The following is a 15,800-nucleotide window of genomic DNA, read 5'->3' on the forward strand; positions in this document are numbered from 1 at the left end:
TGCTAGGCCAGTACCTTCCTTGACAAAGGTCAGTCTTCACCGTAACTGAGCCTGAACATTGTCTCTTTGCATCTCTGATAACATACCTTGGGAATGTCAGAGAAATCCCCTCAGAGCACAACCTCTCACCAGAGCGGGAGACCACAGAACCCTGCGTTGCTGTCTTATTCCCTGCATACTATCTCTATGTGCTGTAAATGTTCATTGTTAACTGTCCCGCACCCACCAATGTAAAAGAAGTGCTTGTTTCTCCATTTCCTCCAGTCTCAGGAAATGAGAGTTACTCCCACCTCCCTAATCAGCCACCACTGGATTTCATGAACCCCCCTTACATCTCCTCCTTTGACTGTAATGTACAAAATAAACTGCAAACGTACCAGTCTCCTGAGCATTTTCTCAATCATTTGAGATTTTTACCTCCTGGCAACTGTCATCACTTTGTCTCAAATAAATTAATAAAATTCTCTACAGGTTTGGACATTTCTTACATTGACAGTAATTACTGGTCCTGAGGGTCAGTGACACATGCCACTCGTGAGTCAGCAGTTTCACTCCTGAATATGCACAGTGGAATACTATACAGCAAGGAAAAGGACAGGTCCCCCAGCAGGTTACAAAGAACATTCATGGAGGTGATGTCGAGTGAAAGATGCCAGACAGAAAAGAAGGCACCATTGGTTCCATTAAATCATTTTAGGAAACAGGCAGCTTCACCCATGATAACAGAGGTGGGCATGGCTGGTATCCAGGGGCACTGAGCATGATGGGAGAGAGCCCAGGGTGCTCCTGGGCTGGGAATGTTCTGGAACCTCATCCAGGAGGCGGTCCCATGGGCATACCATTGTACAATGTCATTGAGCTGAGCATTAAGATTAGTCCTTTCTCCTTATGACATTTGCATCTCAATCAGAGTTTAACAATAAAAAGGCAGAGGCTGTGGGGTACATTCTGGTCTCTGAGTTTGTAAGGCCTCCCCTGAGCTTGTCAGGTTTTGTATGTGGCCCCTTTTCCATCCACATACATTCTGGATGTCTCTCTCTCTCTCTCTCTCTCTCTCTCTCTCTCTCTCTCTCCCCTTCTCTCTAAAAATCAATGAAAATGTCCTGGGGTGAGGATTTAAAAAAAGAAGAAGAAAGAAAATATATGGAGGATTATCAGGAATCTCCTGGCAGTTGCATCTTATTCCCCTTCACCCCAATAAGTCTTGATACTACACCTAAACTACTCCCCTGCGTGTGCGCTTTGAAATTCTTTTCTCACAACACCACAAGAAACCATTTTCACTGGCAAAAATATTGTGACTTACAGTATGAAATATATATTTTGTCTTCCACCCCATTTCTGGTACTGAGCTCCTAAACTCCTTGTAGTTTCCCTGTGGAGTGAGTGAGAAAGGTGTCTTTTGCTATGTTAATCTATAATAATAAAAGCATAATATGCTAATTAGACTGGACAGCCAAACAACCTTCCAGACGTCATTCCGGACACCCTTTGGGACAAAGTCATGGCAGCGGGGGCCGAGGCAGAGGTGGTTAGGGGTGACCAGACAGGCAGGCCATCAGTTAGGGGTGATCAGGCAGGCAGGCAGGCAGAGGGGTTAGGGGCAATCAGGCAGACAGGCAAGCAGTTAGAAGCCAGTGGTCCTGGATTGGGAGAGGGTACAGGCTGAGCTGAGGGACCCCCCTCCCTGTGCACGAATTTTGTGCACTGGGCCTCTAGTCTATAATAATAAAAGCATAATATGCTAATTAGACTGGCCAGCCGGACGACCTTCCAGACAAAGCCAGGGCTGCGAGGGAAGCCCCAGTCCCGAGTGCCAGAGGGAAGCCCGTGCCGGCAGCTGGGGGAAGGAAGGCCTACTCTTGCACAAATTTCATGCAACGGGCCTCTAGTATAAACATAACTAAGGATGGGGCTGGTGGCCAGTGGAGCCAGCAACATGATTAGAAGTTTCAGGTCCACCCCTGACCTCTGGGGAGGGGAGAGGAGAGGTACTGGAGGTTGAATCAATCACCAATGGCCAAGGTCTTAATCAACTATGCCTACGTCATGAAGCCTCCATAAAACCCGAATGATGGGGTTCCAAGAGCTTCCAGGCTGGTGAACATGTGGAGGTGCTGGGAGGGTGGTGCCTCGGAGAAGACATGGAAGCTCCATGGCCTTCCCCACACCTTGTCCCGTCCATCTTTTCATCTGGCTGTTGATTTTTATCTGTTAATACCCTTTGTAATAAATGAGTACTCTAGTGAGTAAATGGGTTTCTGAAGTTCTCTGATCTGCTCTAGCAAACACATCGAACCTAAGAAGGGGGCCAGAAGCACAGGTGACAACCTGGACTTGCAGTTCAGTTGGCACCTGGAGAGAGGGTTGGGGTGGGGACAGTCATGTGGGACCGAAAGCCCTGAACCTATGGGGTCTGACGCTGTCTCCAGGCAAAAAGTGTCAGAACTGGGTTGAATTATGGGATACCCAGCTGGTGAGGGAGAATTGTTGGTGTGGGGAACCTCCCCTCCAAACACTGGAAATTGGGTGCAGAATATTTTAATGTAAAGTGTCCAGAACAGGCAAATCAGATTCCAGACAGGAAACAGACGAGTGGTTGCTAGGGGCTGGGGCAGGGGGACTGGGGAGTGCCTGCTAATGCAGATGGGATCTCCTTTGGGGGTCATGGAAAAGTTCTGGAAAAGATGGTTGCATAATATCATGAGTGTGTTAAAGGCCATGGAATCGTTCACTTTCAAATGGTGGCTCTCCTGTTAATTTCTGTGAAGCCTCCTGCCTGAAGAAAGATGGCCTCAGACAGTCCCCCGCTTCTGTGTGCCCGGGAGGGAACTCAGCCTCTGACGGAACTCAGATGCGACCTCTGCACAGCCGTGTGAGCATGCAGGGTCTCGCGGATGGGTCATCCCTACACCCCTACCCACTTTACCTGCCCCTCCACTTCCTCATCACTAGAGAGGGAATGGGTCCGAGTGGAAAGAAGGGGCTGGTTGAACCTCCTGACCAGCTGCAGCCCAGATGGTAGGGGAGCCCCTGATGAGAAGCCAGGGCTTAATGAAGGTGGGAGGTGGGTTGGCCCAGGCCCCTCCCATTACCTGCTGATAACCCACCGCACGGAGCTGAGGCGGAGCCCAAGGGCGCTGGAGTCTTGGCGGGCCTATGCAGCCAGTGGCTTTGTGCTGGGGAGGGGGCTGGGTCCTGTTCTTCCAGTGGGAGCCTTGCTCTGTGGCCTCCATTGATCCCGTACCTCTTGCCTGCACACCCCTGTCACACTTTACACACCTCCACCATCTGCCCATCTTCTCCGTGGCACAGGGACCAGTGCCAGGGGCCCGGAGTCCTGAGCAGTGGAGGAAGGTCCGGGTGACTCAGGGGGAAGGGTTCCTGGAGCACCCCCTCCCCCATCACCTTCTGGTGGCTAGTCCTGACACCAGCCCTTTGTGCCCTAAACCTCAGCACCCCAATTCCTTGCCACCTCCTCTCTGGGCCCAGCAAGGGACTGGGGCCCAGACTGGCTTCCTCCTTTCCCCAGCCTTCCAGAAACCCCAGCCTGGGGCAGAGAGAGCCAAGCACAGACCCTCTCAGCCACAGAGCAAGGGGGTGGCACTGGAATTTGAATTATGATAGTGTTGACCTCAGCATGTGCAAAACCCCCACTCCCTGTGTGTCCTCCCCACGGCCCTGACACGAGTTCTGTTACCACCATTTTTTTCTTTAATATTTTTATTGATTTCAGAGAGGAAATGAGGAGAGAGACAGAAACATCAATGATGAGAGAGAATCATTTATTGCGTGCCTCCTACACACGCCCTACTGGGGACCAAGCCCACAACCCAGGGAGGTACCCTTGACCAGAATGGAACCCAGGACCCTTTAGTCTGCAGGCCCCGACTCTATCCACTGAGCCAAACCAGCTAGGGGGACCACCTTTTACAGATGGGGAATCTGAGGCTCTCCCCTGGTGCCCAGTGTCAGGGAGAGGAGGGGCAGGAATGTGAGCACAGAATGGCTTCTCTGGAGCTGACAGCTGTCCAGGCCGATGTGTCTGGATCAGGACAAACTCTAGGAGGCTGTTATATTTGGGGGAAACCATAAATAGATTGGGGGGGTGGGCTTCAGAGTCCTATCCCAGGCCTAGAAATACCAGGGAAACACATGGCCCAGTAGAAGGCCAGACATGTGTGAGGTCCCCACTGTGGAGTCACCCCCTAAAACCTGTGTACCTTCTTGTGCCCCTGGGGTTTGGTTCCCTTACTCATTCATGGAAATGAATGGTGCCTGCAGCCTGGAGTCCTGTGAATGTTGTGGTCTCACCGTTATTGATCTGCAGGCTGCCACCTTGGACAGCACCCCCTGTGCTCGGCTCTCTCTGCCTCCTGCTGACCTTGCTCTGCCACGTGAGGATGACTCAGCACTCTGGAGTAACTGGGGCCTGGCCTCTGCTGGTGTGTGTGGGGGGAGGGAGCCCCAGCTCCTTGCCTAGTCATCCCTACATCCTTTAGTGAGTACTTTGTGCCAAGCTGGTGGGGCAAGAGGATGTTAGAGTGAGCACATGTGTTTAATTAAGCACCTGCAGATTACCTGGGAGGTCACAGGGACCTCAGGACTTTCCTATCACCTGGTATAATTCCACTGCACAGAGCTAAGGCTGACGAGGGGGGTGCCAGGGGCGGGGGTGGAGGGGAGGCTAGACTTGGTTGGCCTAGCACAGCTGGTGGGTATGTGCTGGGAGAGAGGGCTGAACTCCATTCTCCCAGTAGGAACATGGCTGTGTGGCCCCCACTGATCCTTGTACTTCTTGCCTGCACACTCCTATCACACTTTATACATCCCACCATCTGTCTCACACTGCTGCCCACCCTCTCCATGGCACAGGGGCCAGTGCCTGGGGCCAGAAGTTCTGGGTGACCCAGGAGGAAAGGTGTGCCTGGGGCACCTTCTGCCCCTTCACCATCTGGTGGCTGGCTAACACCAGCACTCCCTGCCCTAAAGTGCAGCACTCCAATTCCTTGTCACCTACTCTCTGGGCCCAGCCAAGGAACTGGTGCCCAGAGTGGCTTTATCCCTGCCCAAATCTTCCAGGAACCCCCATGTCTGGGGCAGACAGAGTCAACACTGCCAGTGCTGGGGGTCAGGCTTGGATTGGAGGAATGAATGGAGGAGGGGCTTTTAGAGTAGGGTTTTGAAGAATGAGTAGGAGTTTCCCAGATGAGGAAGAGTAACTGCAAAACACCCAGTTTATGAAGCACCTACTATATGCCTACTGTGTCCTTTATACATCATGTAACCCTTCTCTCCATTGAAAGTCTCAGCCCTTATTTCCCAAATGAAGAAACAGAGGTGTCATGGAGAGATATGACTTGCCCAGGTAACACTTTTTCACTCTTTCTGGCCCCTTTTCCTCTGCTTTTTCTTTCTTTAAAAAAAATTTTTTTTATTGATTTCAGAGAGGAAGGGAGAGGGAGAGAGAGATAGAAACATCAATGATGAGAGTCATTGATCAGCTGCCTCGGGCACGCCCCCTATTGGGGATTGAGCCCGCAACCCAGGCATGTGCCCTTGACTGGAATTGAACCTGGACTCTTCAGTCCGCAGGCTGGTGCTCTATCCACTGAGCTGAACCAGCTAGGGCTGCTTTGCTTTTCAATATCTGCAGCCTTTGGTTCTAACCAGAGAGGGAAGAGAGGAAACACCATCAGGAAAGAAGGCCACTTCTTACGCTCTTGCTATGGAGTTTAGCACGTAATAATGTTGTGGGGTTTTTTTTTAAGAAAATCATTCTTCCCATCAGCCCACCAACCTGGGATGATGTCCCCATTTCACAGAGGAAGACACTATTGAGTCTCAGAGGCTCTCCCGGGCCCCAGCTTCCCAGGAGCACCACCCTCCAGCTTCTCCCCCAGGAAAGCAGCCACAGACCCTGCCCAGCTGTGGTCCCTGGAGTGTTTACTGTGTCGGCTGGACCAGGCGGGCGGGGGCGGACAAAGTCCGGGGAATATAAAGGTCTGGCAGCAGCGTCCGGTCAGTCACAGCTCAGAGCACAAGGAGCACAGCTTTGCCCGGGCAGGGCCCTAGGACACCGCGCTGCCCTGCGATGCTGTGGATGCTGCTGACGCTCTCCTGGCTGCCGTCGAGGGGCGCCCTATCTCTTGCCCAGGAGCACCTCCCGGTCCTCCCGGGACCCTCACACGCACACTCCAGTCCGAATATCTCCAGGTTCCAGGAGTTGAGGAAACGCTACGAAGATTTGCTGACCAGGCTTCGAGCAAACCAGACGTGGGAAGACTCGAACCCTGACCTCATCCCTGCCTCTCACGTCCAGATACTCACCCCAAAGCGTGAGTGAAATCTCGAATACACCCGCCCCCGCAACCCAGGCAGCTTCTATCATCTAACCAGTGGTTCTGAGTTATAGAGCATGATGCTGGGCCTCAGTTTCCCCATCTGTGAGCCGGACAAACACGTCCCTCCTCGGGACTGATTGGGGAGCTAGCAATCCTGTTTGCATCAGGACAAGCTTAGCCAACGTGGGAGAGGGGAATTACATCTCCCCGGATAGCAGATGGGGAAACTGAGGCCGAGAGAAGCCAGCGACTCTCCTGAAGGCTCACCTAGCCTGGAGAGCCCCGAGATGAGGTCGGCAGGGTGCCTGGTCCCCGTCCTTGAATGTAGCTGGGGTTGAGGGGGGGTGGGATCCTAGAGGGTGGATGCAGGGGCAGGGCTGGGGGTGGGAAGGTGAGCAGGCGGGACTTCGTGCACAAAGAGGGGAAGAACCCACCGGGACTGGTTCTGAATCTGATGCAATCTCGCTGCCAGGCACTGCTGAAGTGGCATGTGCTAGGTGCCCTGAAAGGAGAGTATTTTCCAAGGAGACTCCGGGAGGTGGAGAGGGCAGATCTGGCCTGCGCTAGGAACTGGGAGGGGCTGGGGAGAGGGTGTCAAACCAGAAGAGGTAATTTTATCCCGCCCTAATCCCACTGGTGCTGTCAGACTCCAGGTAAACCTCTCGCCCTTTTAGTCTAACAAACCGGTGGTGCTCATGCAGCAACTCAAACACCAGTCTCTGTAGTAGCCCCAACACCTGTACCAGCTGAGGGTCTGCGAATCCCGGGGAGCCTGGTACCTTTCATTTCTCAGATGGGAAACTGATACCCAAGGAGTTGAAAACAGTGTCTGGTTGCTGAAACCCTAGCCCCAGGTACTTAGTAGGCCTTCAATGAAAATGTTTTTGACTGCCAGGAGGAGGCAGCATCAGCATCTGACTAAGCACCTACTGCGTGCCATGCACCGTGGTGATCAGGCAGACAAATCCCTACCAATCAAAACAGGGTGGTGCCTATTTTAGGCAGGTTGGAGGGATTCAGGGAGAGTGTGGCTGGTGGAGGAAGGGGCTTATGCAATGGCCCTGAGGTGGGATCCAGCCTGGCCTGTGGGAGGAAAGGGGCACCCTCACGCCCGGCACACAGTAGGTCCGTGGGTGACTGGCCTTCCTCTCTCTCCCACAGTCAGACTTGGACCAGGCGGCCACCTGCACCTGGGCATCCCCCGGGCCAACCTGACTAAGGGGCTCCCCGCAGCCTCCCGCCTGCATCGGGCCCTGCTCAGGCTGTCCCCGACGGAGTCGGGCTCGTGGGATGTGACGCGGCCGCTGCAGCGTCAGATCGGCTTCGGTGTCTCCCGGGAGCCCGCGCTGCCTCTGCACTGGCTGCCGCCATCTGACCGGTTGCTGGCGGCATCGACCTCCGCACGGCTCCGGCTGGAGCTGCACTGGCGGCCACGCGCCGGCAGGGAACGCCGCAGCACGCATGCGCGCGCTCAGGACGGCTGCCCGCTCGGGGAGGGGCGCTGCTGCCGCCTGCGGAGCCTGCGCGCAACGCTGGACGACTTGGGCTGGGCCGACTGGGTCCTGGCCCCGCGCGAGCTGGATGTGCGCATGTGCAGCGGCGCGTGCCCGAGCCAGTTCCGGTCGGCGAACAGACATGCGCAGATGCTGGCGCGCCTGCACCGCCTGAAGCCCGAGGGCGTCCCTGCGCCGTGCTGCGTGCCCGCCAGCTACGAGCCCGTGGTGCTCCTGCACCGGGACAGCGAGGGCCGCGTGTCCCTCACGCCCTACGACGACCTCGTGGCCAGCGACTGCCACTGCTTGTGAGCGGACCTAGACCTTCATCGACGGCGTGCTCAGCAGAGGCGACCTCAGTCCTTGCCTGTCCAATGGAATGGGCTAGTGGGACCTGAAATAACAATTATAGCCACTGCTGTCTGCGGCCTGCCGCCAGAAACAAAGTTTTTATAAGTTGATATTTATTATTAATTTATTGGGGTGACTGGCCTGTGGACCAGAGAGCTGGGGAGGGCTGATCCAGCAGGGTGTACGTTTATTTAAACTGTGGTAATAAAAATGAATTTGTGTGACCTGGCTCTTGTGATGCGTGAGCTGGGGACCCTGGGAAGAGCCTGCCCCTCCCTGGCCTCAGTTCCCACAGGGGACCTAAGAGAGGGGTGAGTGGAAGGGTCAGTGAATGGGCAGCAGGGCGTTCTTGGAGCTGACGGGCAATTGGACGGTGCTAGTGACCCTCCAAGGGCAGCCTGGGACGTCCCTGCCTCCATGCTTGTCTAGCTCCATGTCTCTGGGTCAGTTTCCCTCTATCTCCTCATCTCTCAGGGCTCCTGCTTCTGGACGAGTTAAGATATCAGTATATTGGAGCTAAAACAGACTTAGAGCCCAGCGAGTGCGGCTCAGTGGTTGGGCATTGACCTATGAACTAGGGGGTCATGGTTCGATTCCTGGTCAGGGCACATGCCTGGGTTTCAGGCTCGACCCTGTGCAGGAGTCAGTTGATCAATGATTCTTCTCATCATTGATGTTTCTATCCCTCCCTCTTCCTCTCTGAAATCCATAAAAAATATTTTTAAAAAACACAGACTTAGAGACCAATTCTAACACCGCATTTTACAGATGGGGGAAACGAGACCCGTGGAGTTAATGGCAGAGTTAGGACTTGAACTCATGCCCCCTGACGCCCCAGCCATAGTTCTGCAACTATTAGGGTGTTTACGAGTAAGAAAAAGAGGAAGGGGTGGCATTCTGGGCCAAAGGAGTGTCATGGGCAAATGGCTTAGGAAAATGAAAGCTTCAGAAGGGAGGTGGGCTAGGTGGGGATGAGGCCCAGACCAGAAGGGCAGAGGGATGGGAGAGGCAGTGAGGTGACAAGGCTGGGTCATACAGTCCTCAAATACCAGACTGAGGACCCAGGGACAATGGGGAGCCATAGAGGGTGTGTGAGCAGGAGAAGGACACAGTCCTGATTCATGAGTTACATAAATCCCTCTGGGGCTGGCGTGGGCTGCCCTGGGGACTGAGTCTGGGTGCCAGGTACCTGGGAGGGGACCTGAGAGGGACTGAGGGGAGGGGCTGGGGAGAAATTCAGGAGTCTCCAGAGATCTAGTCTTGAGAGCTCAGGAAGCCACTGAAAGGAACCTTCTCCCTCTGAGCCAGCAGCCTCACCAGCCCCACAGTGTTTATTGAGCACCATCTGCACACCGAGAGGAAGGTGACAATGGATTTGACTGTGTGAACCTGCTGTGTCTGTGTTGGAGTCTCCTCTTCCCCTTCTAGCAGCCGAGGGGGCGGAAGAGCAGAGCAGGAGCTGGGCAGAGGGCTGCAAGGACAGCTCTTCCCTATCCCCGTTCCTCAGGCTGGGAGACTGAGGCCAGGGGGGATGCCGAGTGGCCCGAATCACCTGGAGTGGGGCAGGCTGGAGTCCAGGCTCAGTGCCCTGTGATCACGTACTCATCATCGACCACGGGAGCCTGGCCCGGGAACTGCAGGTTGCCGTAGACGGGCTGGGAGGCCTGTTGGAGGTCCTCGTAGTTCATGTAGAAGTCACTGTCCTCTGAAGGGTGAGTCCTGTGGGGACAGACAGACAGGAAGGAGGACTCAGAGGGGAGGCACATCAGCTTTGAGAGGCAAAGGCAGTTCAGTGACCCAGTCCACTTGTATTTCCATATGAAGAAACTGAAGCCAGGGGCACAGTTCTCCCAGCGTAGCAACTTTCTCTGAGGAAAGGAAGTCAGGGTCAGTGAGTCAGGGAAGGTTCTGTGGATTCAGCACAGAATGCTGAGGTCGGAGGACTTTGGGCCATTGTAGCATTTTTTTTTTCTTCCTTAAAGTTGAGATGGTTGTCTGTTTTTTAAATTAAAATTTAGCCTTCAGTTTCTTCTCGAAAAATTGGTAGCTCTGGTCACATCAGCCCCATAAACATACGTGGCTGGAGCCAGTGTCTGTCCTTATAGATAGGAAATGTGTCCATGGTCCCTGAAGCAGCAGACTTTGTGGCCACAAAATAAAAATAAGTCTCGGAGACTCCCTTTCTGCATCCATACATTAGTTGGGGAGGAGTTTGCTCCTTAGGAATGTTTAGCTATGGTAGGCAAGACCCCCCAGAGAAGAACTTTCCTTCCTTCAGAACATCTTAATCCCACCCTGGGTCCTCTTGTAACAAAGGCCACTTTGGGTAAGTGGTGTCTATCACTCATTCACACTTTAGTATGAATTACTCCAAACACATATATGGTTGTACAGGGATGGACAGGACTGGGAGTCAGAGTTTGTTTCCTTCCTCTGCTTCTGACTCACTGTGTGACCTTGGGAAAGTCATTCCCTTTCCTCCCAGAGCCTATCTTTCTCATCTGTAAAATGCAGAGTGGGAATGACGCATCCAATCCTAAATGTTTTCGGAAGAGACTGGCCGTGAACCCTTAGTGACAGGGAAGCAGAGGGGAGCATCAGGGCCCAAGCTGCCTTAGCAAGTCTAGTTCCCTCAAATCCCTACCGAAGACCACTTCTGCTTTTAAGCCGTGTTTTAATCTGCTTTGCATATTCTCTCATTTCTCATCAATAGACTCCCACTGCCTGCCCCCCGCCCCCCAATCTGGATCTCACCATCCAAACTCAGCCAGGACCCTGTTCCCTTCTTGCTTGTACCCTCCCAACCCCTTCAGCCTCAGCTCTAATGTTTTGCTGTCTCCAAACCCATTGACAGCAGTTTCTCTGTTCTCTCCCACCCACTGACAGTTGTTTCTGCCAGTGCCTCCCCCTGAAATCCCACCCACTTCTCATCCAACCTGGGAAAGCTGAACCTACCTAACCCCAGCCTGATCTAGAGACGCTGGGGCTTTGTATAGGGGAGATGGACACAGATGTCTTTCTTAGCATCTCTCATGTGTCCAAGAGAGATGGAGGGAGGGCTGTCCCATTCCACAAGACGGAAATAGTGTTCAGAGGCAGCGCTGGGTCCCACGGAATCTGCAGCCAGGCTGTTGACCGCTACCGCAGAGCCCCCACTCTGCCTAGAGCACTGGCCTCCTCTCTCCCTGTCCTTGGCAGCCAGAAACTGGGTTTGTAGGTCATGAAGGGAGTTTGTCCTGTCTGCAGGGGCTCACTTATTCTTACCAAACTCCATAAGGCGGGGTTGCTGTTATCCCCATTTTACAGATGAGGCACTGAGACCCGGAAGGGGAAACACTAATTGCTCGAGATCACGCAGCCTGCGAGAGGCAGAGCTGGGATTTGAACCCTGGCCATCTGGCTCCAGAGTCTAACAGGCAAATGCGTGTGGGTCACTCACCCGTGTGTGGCCGACTGGTCCTTGGCAGGTGGCTGGCCTATGAACACATTCTCATAGTCAGGTGTGGGGGGCCTGGGTAGGGTGGCTTCTGGTTGGTGAAGGCTGAGGCTCCGGCTACTGTATTTCGGCTGCCAGCCTGAGCTGGGCCTGGGACCATCTGGAGCAGCCCATGTCTTGTCCTGGCTCTGGCTCCTGGGTGACCAGCGTGACCGGAATCTCCAGGCCAGCAATGAGCCAGCTATGATGAGCCCAAGGAGCAGGCTTCCACTCGCTGCCAGTGCCCCAATGGCCGCCCAGGACAGGCCAGGGGGGCAGCTGACCTCCAGGAAGGTGGAGAGGTTGCGCCAGGTGAAGGTGCCGGCATCCAGGCACTGCGGGGGCAGCTGGTCAGAGCAGTTGTCCTGCCGGACCTTATGCCAGGAGGCCAGGCTGCAGCGGCAGTCAGCCTTCAAGTCAAGGGCGCAGCGTCCTGCCAGCTCCGCGTCCACGCGGTCCAGAGGGTTGTTGGTCACATTCAGGATCTGCAGCTTTTCCAGGCGGGCAAAAAAGGACCCCGGGAGCTCCCGGAGGCCGTTCCCAGACAGGTCGAGGAGGAGCACGCTGCTGGCCTGCAGAGACCTGTTCCAGGGAATGTCCAGGCCTCGGCCGCTGAAGTTCAAGCAGGTGGCTGTGAACTCCGCGGCCCAGTCCACGTCCCCCGAGGACACGTTGCAGGACAATCCCAGGCTGCATGGATCCTGCAGTAGCAGCAGCAACCACAGCGCCCAGGGCAGGGCACGCCCCATTCAAGCAACCTAGACAGAGACACCAGAATCCAAGCCCGACCCCTGCCTGTGGCCGCTATCACCCTCCACACCTGGGTTTATTGTGAGTTGGGTTTGTTTGTTCTTAATGGCTCAGGACGCTTTTGGTAATAGGCAGCCCCTCACTTGTAGCCCCTTATTGTTTGGCTCTGGCCTCCAGCCTCAGTCTTTCCCCTCCGGGGAATGGGTACATGACCCCGGTGCCAGTCCCGGCATTGCCCCTTCTACCAGATGGGTTCCTGGGCTTGGCTCAATCCCCTAACATTTCGGGCGGCTTCATTGGCCAAGACGCGACTATATGCAAATGAGCGGTGGCCCGGCAGAGGGCCGGTCTCTGAAGCACCGCGGCTGGGAGTCGTGGGCTGGGCTGGGGTGGGTGGATGGGTGGGGGGTGCCGAACCCTGATTTTCAGGCCCTGCACAGACCCCAGTTCTAGCCTCTGTCCTGTCTTTGCGGCCCCATTACCACGCCTTTACCTGGGCTGTGCTGGGAGATCCGGCGCAGAGGAGAGCTTGGTGGTGGATCACCTGGCCCCGGGCACCTCTCAGATCCCTCCGGTCCCTAGCGCTCCGCGGACTCTGCACCCAGAGACGCGGGGGAAGAGGAACTGGAGTCCGGGTGGAGCGCAGAGGGCAAGAATGAAGAAGACACAGAGAAGACCCGCCCTTCTGCAAGGCCTCCAGGCCCAGGATTCTCACGGGAGGGGGAAGGGCGGCCCGCTTCCCTCTCGCTGGAGCCCAGTCAACCCCCATTAATATCCCCGCTGCGGTCCCATCACCACGCCTTCATCAACTCACTTCCTGGTCTCAGCTCAGTTGACTCTCAACCCTTGCATTCATTTATTCACTCCACAGACATCACCCAGGGCCTCAAGAGGCCTCAGCCCTGACCAGGTTCTCGAGGAACACCCGGTCCTGAGAGAGGACAGAGCTGTACACAGACACCCTAGTCCCATGCAGCCAGGACAGGGCTAGAGGGAGGGACACAGTCCTGGAAGGCTTCTTGGGGGAGGAGACATTAAAATTGGAGCTTCAACACGTGAATAGAAGTTTGCTGAGGATTCCTAAAACCTGCCTTTGACTCCCCACGCTCCTCGCCTCCCCTACAGACTCAGCACTCTTGCTTGTACAAAGAGGCCTCCATGTTACGGGGTTGGTGAGGAGGTTCCCTGGGTGAAGGGACATTGAGTCTGGGGCTTGGAGAATGACAGGCAGTGGCAGGCAGAAGCAAACCCATTTGCAGATTCTAGGCAGAAGGCACAGCAGGAGCAAAGACCCTTGGCCCTGGGCTCAAAGCATGGGTCCTGGGACTGTTGGTTAGCAGGGGAGTGGCTGGAGTGGACATGCTAAGAGGAGGAACTGGTAGTGTGTGTGTGTGTGTGTGTGTGTGTGTGTGTGTGTGTGTGTGTGTAGGAGGAGCAGAGGACAGGCCTCGAAGCAGGCTGAGGAGTGGGACCTTATTCCCAGGGCCATGGGGAGCCAAAGCAGATGTGTGAGCTGGGGAGGGGCATTGTGTCAAGACTTACAACTGGAGTGAGCCTGGGGACTGGGGCGGGAATCTAGGGAGGAGATCAGTATCCCCCAGGGAGAGGTAGCCTGAGTCAGACCTGAAGGATAGTAACAAGTGAGATTGAGGAGGGAGTGGACAGGGCTGGGCTGGGAGAAGGTCTCAGCTTCAGTGGGGTCCTGGCATGTCAGGCAGATTGAGTTCAATTCCATTCTAGCCCCTGACTCGCTGTGCAACCTTAACTGCTCTGTGCCTCAGTTTCCACATCTGTAAAATGGGATAAGTGCGAAGAGCCTTCCAGATTCTGAGAGGCTGCAGTCCACTCCTTCCACTTTCCCCTCTCCTCAGACTCTGCTCTCCCCATTTCCATACTCAGAAGAATTCAGAGACTTTTCAGAAAGGGTTGCAAATTGTTCTTCAACACACCCTCCCAAAGTTACTCCAAATAAGAAAGTGTAATCACAACTCTGAGACCGTTTGTTTTCACTTATCAGATTGGCAAGAATTCAAAGGTGTGATACATCTGTGCTGGCTGGAATGTGGGGAAACAGGCAATCCCACACACTGTGGGGGGATATCCACAGTGCGGCCCCAGGAAGGGCACCCTGGCCCAGGCCACCAGAATCGTGAACACATGTGCCCACTCACCCAGCACATATCTACGTTTGTAAAATGTCAGGGGCGTAAACTGGTGAAGGATGAACACAATGTGGTCCGTCCACACGGTGGAATATTACTCAGCCCTAAAAAGGAGTGAAGCATTGACATCTACAATGTGGATGAACCTGAAAGACATGCCAAGTAAAAGAAGCCAGACATAAAACGCCACATGTTGTATGACCTTATTTATGTGAAATGCCCAGAACAGACAAAGGCAAATCCCTAGAGACAGAAAGCACATTAGCGGCTGCCAGAGTCTGGGAAAATGGGAAATGGCTACTAATGGGGACAAGGTCTCCTTTTGGGTGATGGAAATGTTCTGAAACTAGATAGAGGTGATGGTTGTGCAACATGAATGCTCTAGAATACCACTGAATTGTTCACTTTAAAACGGTTAAAATGGCCCGGCCGGCGTGGCTCAATGGTTGAGTGTCGACCTATGAACCAGGAGGTCACTGGTTTGATTCCCGGTCAGGGCATATGCCCTGACTGTGGGCTTGATCCCCAGTGTGGGACGTGCAGGAGGAAAAGAGAGAGATGCACTGGTTTTTAAAATATATATATTTTTATTGATTTTAGAGAGAGGAAGGGAGAGGGACAGAGAGATAGAAACATCAATAGGCTGCCTCCTGCATGCCCTGTACTGGGGATTGAGTCTGCAACCAGGGCATGTGCCCTGATCAGAGTTGAACCATGACTTCCTGGTTCATGGGCGGACACTCAACCACCAAGCCACACGGCCCGGCAGAAACATTGATTTGTCGTTGCACTTATGTATGCATTCATTGGTTGATTCTTGTATGTGCTTTAACTGGGGATCGAACACACAACCTTGGTGTATTAGGGAGATTCTCTAATCAACTGAGCTACCAGCCAGGGCTAGGGCGGCACCTGTTTAATGGGATGATCAAGGAATCCTTATTGTGAAGGATAAAGGAGCTTACTGAGTAAGGAGATGGTGGAAGGGCACCCAATGTGTGGAACAGCTTATGCAAAGGCCCTGGGGTGGAAGCTGCCTGGGTGAAAGCAACTGTCTCCAGGAGAAAATGTTAACTGAAAAAAGCAAATAAAATAATAATAATAATTTTCTAGATTTCATTTGCCTACAGAAACTTTGGATGAAACATGAAGAACAAATACCCATAGCTACCTCTTTTTTTTTTTTTAATTGATTTTTTACAGAGAGGAAGGGAGAGGAATAGAG

The 15,800-nt window shown here is 54.0% G+C and overlaps 2 protein-coding genes across 2 annotated transcripts; one reads left to right on the top strand and one right to left on the bottom strand.

Annotated features, from left to right (window-relative positions):
* Positions 1-6,094: 6,094 nt before the first annotated feature.
* Positions 6,095-8,403, top strand: GDF15 (growth differentiation factor 15). The gene is made up of 2 exons (XM_070414063.1): positions 6,095-6,338; positions 7,506-8,403. Exons 1-2 carry the CDS (start codon positions 6,095-6,097, stop codon positions 8,147-8,149), a joined length of 888 nt encoding a protein of 295 aa, XP_070270164.1. The 3' UTR covers positions 8,150-8,403.
* Positions 8,285-12,991, bottom strand: LRRC25 (leucine rich repeat containing 25). The gene is made up of 3 exons (XM_070414062.1): positions 12,907-12,991; positions 11,628-12,421; positions 8,285-9,907 (listed from the first exon to the last, which is right to left on the bottom strand). The coding sequence occupies exons 2-3, from the start codon at positions 12,410-12,412 to the stop codon at positions 9,769-9,771; spliced, it is 924 nt and encodes a 307-aa protein (XP_070270163.1). The 5' UTR covers positions 12,413-12,421; positions 12,907-12,991; the 3' UTR covers positions 8,285-9,768.
* Positions 12,992-15,800: the final 2,809 nt, after the last annotated feature.

The sequence above is a fragment of the Myotis yumanensis genome, unplaced genomic scaffold, assembly GCF_028538775.1.
Source record: "Myotis yumanensis isolate MYYU_CA2020_CCGP unplaced genomic scaffold, mMyoYum1.0.hap1 SCAF_5, whole genome shotgun sequence".
Lineage (NCBI taxonomy): Eukaryota > Metazoa > Chordata > Mammalia > Chiroptera > Vespertilionidae > Myotis > Myotis yumanensis.

What these genes read in the sequence shown, in the direction of transcription:
- GDF15 (XM_070414063.1), top strand. Translation starts at nt 6,095, where the DNA reads ATGCTGTGGATGCTGCTGACGCTCTCCTGGCTGCCGTCGAGGGGCGCC. An exon ending in CCAGATACTCACCCCAAAGC is followed by an intron (nt 6,339 to 7,505) that starts GTGAGTGAAATC and finishes TCTCTCCCACAG; the next exon opens with TCAGACTTGGACCAGGCGGC.
- LRRC25 (XM_070414062.1), bottom strand. Translation starts at nt 12,412, where the DNA reads ATGGGGCGTGCCCTGCCCTGGGCGCTGTGGTTGCTGCTGCTACTGCAG. An exon ending in GACCAGTCGGCCACACACGG is followed by an intron (nt 9,908 to 11,627) that starts GTGAGTGACCCA and finishes CTGTCCCCACAG; the next exon opens with GACTCACCCTTCAGAGGACA.